At 43.2% G+C, this 7,260-nt stretch overlaps 1 protein-coding gene and 1 pseudogene across 2 annotated transcripts in view; one reads left to right on the top strand and one right to left on the bottom strand.

Moving 5' to 3' along the window:
• Positions 1 to 428: 428 nt before the first annotated feature.
• Positions 429 to 586, bottom strand: LOC111138804 (annotated as a pseudogene).
• A 2,787-nt stretch (positions 587 to 3,373) lies between these two features.
• Positions 3,374 to 7,260, top strand: part of LOC111138803 (signaling lymphocytic activation molecule family member 1) — a 33,974-nt gene continuing 30,087 nt past the window's right edge. The window contains exon 1 of one of the 2 annotated variants that reach the window (XM_022490706.1): positions 3,374 to 3,659. In XM_022490706.1, the coding sequence (XP_022346414.1) occupies positions 3,584 to 3,659 (76 nt within the window). In that variant the 5' untranslated portion in view covers positions 3,374 to 3,583. The remainder of the gene's footprint in view (positions 3,660 to 7,260) is intronic. The other variant, XM_022490705.1, reaches the window with a different exon arrangement.

The following is a 7,260-nucleotide window of genomic DNA, read 5'->3' as shown; positions in this document are numbered from 1 at the left end:
ATTTGAAGCTCTGTTGTTAGGCACATATATGTTAAAGATTGTTATGTCTTCTTGGAGAATTGACCCCTTTGTCATTATATAATACCCTTCTATTTCTGATAACTACATTCCTTTCTTTGAGGTTTGCTCTGTCTAAAATTAATATGGCAACTTCTGCTTTCTTTTAATTAATGTTAGCATGTTTTCTCTTTATCCATTTACTTTTAATCTTTATGTGTCTTTATACTTAAAGTAGGTTTTTTATAGATGATATAGTTGGGTTTTATTTTTGTTTTGCTTTGTTTTTTTGAATAATATTTCAATTTATTGTCATGGTTAGTCTGTGAATAAGACATGTATTTAGGGCAGATAGTTTTCAATCTGCCCTAACATGTGCCCACATAGCTTCACCTGGAAAATGCAGCATTTCAAGCTTCAGTCATAGTAGATTATTCCTTTTTCACTTTCACAACTTTTTTTTGCCACTGCCGGAAGTCTTCTTGTCATTTGTTTCGAATTTTGTAGTCAGTGCCTCTCTCACTGCTTTTGCACAGATCTGGGAGTTTCAAATGTAGCTGAGTCCAGTCCGTTAGCAGTACACCACCATGATGTCTCAAGAGTGAGTGCCTCTGGCCAACTTGTAAGGACATATCTATGGGGAGCATTGTGGGCAGCCCAGCTACAGGAAGATCAGGCCTGAGCAGCAGAAGGGATGAGGCTCTGGACCTGCCAATCCTGCCACTTCTTGCCCTGATCTACCTCTCCTCTGCTGTCCACCAAGAGCCAATAGGATCTTGTTTTTTGATCCATTCTGACAATTTCTGTGTTTTAATTGGTTCATTTAGACCATTGACATTCAAAATGTTTCTTGATATTGTTAGAATAATATTTACCATATCTGTTACTCTTTTCTATTTGTTGCCCTTGTTCTTTGTTTCTATTATTGCCTTCCACTCTTTTTCTGCCCTTTGTGGTTTAATTGAGGATTTCATTTTCTCTCCTTAGTACATAATCATACTTTTTTTTTTACTTTTTTTTAGTGGTTGCTCTAGATTTTGCAATATACATTTACAACCAATCCAAGCACATTTTCAAATAACACTATACTGCTTCATGGGTAGTGTGAGTACCTTATATAAGAAAATAATCTTAATTCTTCTTTCCTATCCCTTGTATCTTTGTCATTCATTTCACTTATAAATAAGCATTCAGAAGCACATATATATATAAGAAATATACATAAGCACACATAATTGAATATATTGTTATTGTTATTATTATTTTGAACAATGTGTTATCTCTTAGATTGATTAAGAGTAATAAAAATAAGCTTTTTTTTTAAAGATTTTTTTTTTAAATTTATTTGACAGAGAGATCACAAGTAGGCAGAGAGGTAGGCAGATAGAAATGGGGAAGCAGGCTCCCCGCTGAGCAGAGAACCCAACATGGGGCTCGATCCCAGGACCCTGAGATCATGACCCGAGCTGAAGGCAAAGGCTTAACCCTCTGAGCCACCCAGGCGCTCCTAAAAATAAGCTTTTATTTTATCTTCACTTAGTCCTTGTCTGATGTTCTTTCTTTCCTTATGTAGATCTGAGTTTCTGACATATATAATTTTCTTTCTCCCTAAAGAACTTCTTTGACTATCTCTAACAAGGCAGAGCTACTGGCAAAACATTCCCTCAACTTCTGTTTGTCCAAGAAAGTCTTTGTTTCTCCTTCACTTTTGAAGGATAATTTCTCAGGAATCGGAATTCTAGGTTGGTGGGGTTTTTTCTTTCTCTCAACTCTTCAAATATCTCACTCTATTCTCTTCTTGCTTCCAGTCACTTTTTTTTTTTTTTAAGGTTAAAGAAATATGCAACATCAAAGACATATATTGCAACCTCATTTACTGGTCAGTGACATTAGTGACTTTTTGCTGAATAAGATGGTAGTTGTTAAATCCTGGAATCTAATTCCTCAAATTCTGTGTGCTATTCACAACATCGAGGCTACAGTCATGACATACTTTTAAGTTTAATCTGAATCATCACCTTTTCTTTAACACTTTCTTACATCCAGAAAACCAACAAAACATTAAACCAGAGCTCTGATTCTATCATTTGCCAATAGGCTCCCACCCTGACTGATTTCAAGCTATGAACATGCTGTCGTTGAAAGTAATACAGAGCCCATATGATACCTGGTATTTTATTTCCACCATAGAGATACAATAGATGTAAATGTCCTCAAGACCATAGATAATAATAATATGTTGTGAACTAATTAGGAAGTAATTCGTTTTGAGTTTTCCCCTTAGTTATTATTCCCTCATTTACAATTAAATAAATATAGTAAATTCATATCAATCGAATTCTTAATAATGGTAATATTTATCAATCACCCACCTTGTAAGATTCCTGAAAATTTAAAAATCAGCTCTCAGTAGTTGGTACATGCTGGCTCCCACACCCCACCAGGTAGTATTTGGGGAGGATGCTTGGGTGTCAGATGAGGGAGGGAGAAAAGCAGTGAAGATAAAGGGTAAGTTCCCATATATTGCCAGGTCTTGTAACCTTAATTTCCTCAGGAAGGCCCATTGGAGAGTGCCTCTGATCTGTTAAAAAATTGTGGGTTTTTTTTTAAGTTTTTTTTTTCATTTATTCATTTGAGAGAGGGAGAGACAGAGAGAGCACAAACAGGGGGAGCAGCAGAGGGAGAAGCAGACTCCCTGTTGAGCCAGGAGCCAGATGTGGGGCTCAATTCTAGATGTGGAGATCATGACCTGAGCCAAAGACAGATGCTCAACCATCTGAGCCAACCAGGCATCCCTAAAATGGACTTTAAAAACAAGAAGCTGACCTCTCAAAATCTCTTCCTGAACACAGGTAAAAGTATCTTTCCAGTATTTTCCTTTTTACAGCTTAACTCGTGGAAAAGTATGTCTTTCTTCTGCCTGTTTTAGTCCCTTCCCCTCTACAAAAAGTTAGACACAAGCTCTGAAATAAAGGTACCCCCTCAAACACAACCCAGAGCTCACTAAATCCAACCACACTGCACCATCTGGGAAGTTGGATTTCTGCCAGCTGGTCCACCCTTGCCCTCCCCATGTCTCTGGGGCTTTGACATCAGGACCCGACTGCGTGTGGAGGGGTTCTCTGAAGTTATGGAGCAAATCAGACATGAGACATAAGAACTCTTCAAAGTTTAGTCATCCAAGTTCAGCCTTGAACTAACTGACCCAGATCTGACAAGCCTCCATTTCTTCTTTCCACTCTAAGAAGGGTTACCAGACAGAACTACCAGGGAAGGCTGGGGCTGGGAGGAGGGGGGTCAATTTCTGCTCAGGGCTGGGTTTGCTGAACTACTTTCCCGTCTTAGGCAGTCTGAGCACTTGACACGGACTTCTTGGGAACAGCAAGTGATTTGAAGCCTAAAAGGAGATGAGCAATCCCCGAGACTCAGGCAGAAAAAGTCCCAGTGATACAGGAAGCCATCTGGTTCCTGATGCATAACTAGGCGGCAGAGGCACCTCTGCCTGACACGGACCTCACTCCGTTGTGGCATCTGCAAGCAGCTGTTGGGCTCCTCACAGGGCTCCCTTCCCTCTCTTCGCCAGCTGATGGATCCCAAGAGGCTTCTCTCGTTGAACTTCCTGCTGTTTCTCTCCCTGGCTTTTGAGCTGAGCTATGGAACAGGTGAGTGTTCATCTGTTTGAGGACGCGAGTCCCACCATTACCTGCCGGGAGTCAGCCAGACCATGGTTGGAGAGAAGTCGCAGGGGCTGGGGGCTGTGGTTTGGCTGCCTCTCTCTCTCAGGGACTGGCTCTGAGTTCCTTCTGACTCTTCCAAAGAGGAAGGAATATTGTGGGTTCCTGGATGCCAAGACTCAGCCCCACCAATCCTAGTTTCTAAGGAAACCAGGAGCCCTTAGCTAAAGGCACAGGTAACATTGCAGACCAGGGTCTCAGGGTGGGACGTTCTGGTCAAGGTTTTGGTCGAGTAGTTGTTTTTGCATCCGGCAAATACCCAGGCTAAGGGGCTGAGATGGATCGATGGAGCTTGGGAGACGATGACTCCTACTTCCCTGCCCTTGAAAGGGATCCTCACACATGCGAGCAGCCCAGCCAGAACCACGGTCCAACAACAGGGAAGGGCTGTAGTGTAGAAGTGAAGTGAAAACCTCAGGCATCAGTTGAGGTCAGACAGTGGCTCCAGTGTGGTCATGCTGGTGGCGACTTTCCTGGAAGAGAACCTCCCAAGGCAGTGAGATGGGGGAGAGGCCAGGATTTCTGGAAATGCAAATTGGGAACTCTCAAGGGTCTGGGGAGCTCTGGCAGTCGGGCCAGACACACAACATAGGGTTTGGGGCTGAGCTCTGCTCTTGTCTTTCTGGTGTGTGTCCCTCCTGGAGGTGAGCTGGGGTGCTCTGTAGTAGTATCAGGGCTATGGGAAAAGATACTTGAGAAAGAAAAGCCATACAAGAAGTGGACTTTGGGCTTACTGGAAATGTTTCAGAGCCTGGAGTCTGGTTAGACTAGCGGAGGCAGCCCGGAGTGGAAGCGGTATTAGGGAAGGGGGGAAATCCTGAGGCTCTGGGTGTTTTGCACTTGGGGTTTTCAAGACCGCAAATCCATTAAGGACTTTTACAGGAAAAGTCCAGAGATACTCTATGGATGTCGGAGAGGCTGTGCATGGGATCTATCTTTTGCTAGACTCCTAGATAAAGAGGACCTTTCTCGACCCCCATTTCCCTCAGAATCAGGCAGACCTAGAGTTCTTGCTTTCTGAGGTCTAGGGAAGGGGTGATTGAGCTCAGGGTTCAGAAAGCCAGACTGAACCACTTTAAGCCACCACAGAGAAAGCCAAACCTTCCCAGATGCACTTCGTTTGTGGCTACCACTTGGGAATATTTCTTAGTGACTATCAGGAGTGATGGGATTGAACAGTGGGTTGGACTTTTTAAATCTCTGTGTTTACTTGCCGGCTAGCCAGCCTGGCCCACAGTGTTCCCATGGCACCAGGTGCTGGCAGCTGCTCCACTGGAGGCTTGGCGGTCCCTGGTCAGCAAGAAGCAGCCCAGCTCCGTGGGGTGTGTCCACCCAACCTGCAGTGTCTGTCTTCCTTGCATTCCGTTTTCTCTGAAACACGCCCAAAATTTTTAGTGTTTTTATTTTTAAATACACACCCTTTTGTGAAACCCCAATTAAACACAGATGGAAATGCTTTGCAAGTGGGATAGGTCAACCATGACAGTTACTCAACCAAGAAGTGCAATTCTTGTAAAATCAGGAGCCACTTTCCTTCCCATCTCTACTCAATTCCCTGTCAGAATTGTAGAATCAAAAGTCCACATGTCCCTTCCCCCAATAAAGCAAATTTTCCATTCCCTCAATGGATTTAAAAAAAAAAATAGACTATTTTTGGAGAAATTTTGGGTTCACAGCAAAAATGAGCAGAAGGTACCAAGACTTCCCCCACTCCCCCACATACATAGCTTCCCTATTATGAGCATTCCCCCACCAGAGCGATGCATCTCTTACAACTGATAAATTGCCCCAAGGGGATGTTGTATTCCTCCAGGTGGGTCCACCTCATTCACACACATGAAGGATAGAGTGTGGGCTCCAGACTTGGCCCATCTTTGTTCACTGGGCCATTCTATCCCGAGGTGTCGATCGAAGCTTCTCAAAAAATTTAATACTGGGATACCTTTTTCTCGAAAGATTTAATACTGGGCTATAAAGCCATCACCTTCACATCTCCAGCACCAGACTGGAAACCATAACGTCAGGGCTGATTGGTTTTACCCATGCATTGACTTTAGACAATCCCATTGAGTAACTATCTATTAAGGACCCCTGATGTGGCAGGCATTGTGCGAAGGGTTGGGGAAGCACAATGAGCATCCACAGCCTCTGCCCGGGACCTGACCCAGTATCTGGTATATCAGAGCCCTTCCACAAATGATTGCTGAATGAATAATAATAGTATGTAAAGCCTGTTTGCTGTATACCAGGCACTGTTCTAAGTGCTATGTGTATTATTCACTTAATTCTCACACCAACCCTAGAGAATATGTTATCATTGTTACCATTACAATTTTACAGAGGAAGGAATGAGAGCCACAGAGAAGTTTAGCAGTTTGTCTGTAGTTATACAGCCTGACTTCAGAGACCTCAGTAAATGAGCCTGGATAAACTTGTGTTTGGTGTGGGTGGGAGGGATGTTAAAATTTCTCTCCAGGTCCCATGGTGAAAATTAGAATATGCTATCTGTAATTGGAGCATGTAAGTTGATTTTAATTGAATTGAAATGAAGTGTAGGAATATGCAAAAGGTGAGAGAAGCTGATAAAACTATAGAAGGAAGCAGAGGGCACATGGAAGTATTTGATCTGGATAGGAACTTCTTTCATCACCTAAGTTTTCATTTAGTTTTTTTTTTTTGTTAACTAGTTTGTTTATTGCAAGAGTATCACACATATGTCTATTTAAAACTTCAGCAGTACAGAAGGGTATACAAGGGAGACAGGACAGCAGCTATCACCAGTTCCTTGTGTGTCTTCCCAAATATATACACTGGATTTTTTATAAGACTTGATGAGAGTATTCCTGATGAAGATATCAATGTAGAGGTGAGGTGTTGTGAGGGTTCAGGGGGATGGCAGTGGTCTGCTGAGCTTGAAGCCTGGGCTCCATAGTCAAGCATTTTCCATCTGCTCCCCTGGCAAGCGGGGAGAAGGGTCCCCATCATTTCCCAGCCACACTGTACTTCTTAGGGACGTTAGAACGATGAAACAGAGTACATTCTGATTTTGGAGAGAAGGGTTCTGAGATTCTGTGTTGCCATTTGCTCACTCATTCAGTTTTTCATTCTCTTGAGCAGCATGGTTTTACTGAGTTTCTACTGTGTCCCCGGTGGGTGTAAGGACTCTAAGTGGACAAACAGACACAGTCACTACTCACAGAAGCTTATTCTTGAGTAAGGGTGACAGGCAAAGAATCAGAGTTAAAAGTGCAAGGAGTGATATGAAGGGGATATAATAAGGCACTGGAGGCATAAAGCAGGGAGGCCTAGAGGAGGCTAGGGTTCAGAGGCAGAGACAGGACGGAAGGAGTTAGTCAGGGAAATAGAGGGCCGTAACCGGTAGTCAGCCTGGGGCATGCAGATGTAAGTCCTCTGACTCAGAAAGACTCAGTAGCATCAAGGAAGGCGGGGAGGAGGAGAGAATGGCTCTTGGGAGTGCAGGTAAAAGAACAAACGTCTCTTCTGGGGCCTCGCTCTGCTGTAAGAAGTG

Source organism: Enhydra lutris, unplaced genomic scaffold, assembly GCF_002288905.1.
Source record: "Enhydra lutris kenyoni isolate GAN:26980312 unplaced genomic scaffold, ASM228890v2 scaffoldscaffold94, whole genome shotgun sequence".
Lineage (NCBI taxonomy): Eukaryota > Metazoa > Chordata > Mammalia > Carnivora > Mustelidae > Enhydra > Enhydra lutris.
This window is presented reverse-complemented; position numbering and strand designations above follow the sequence as displayed.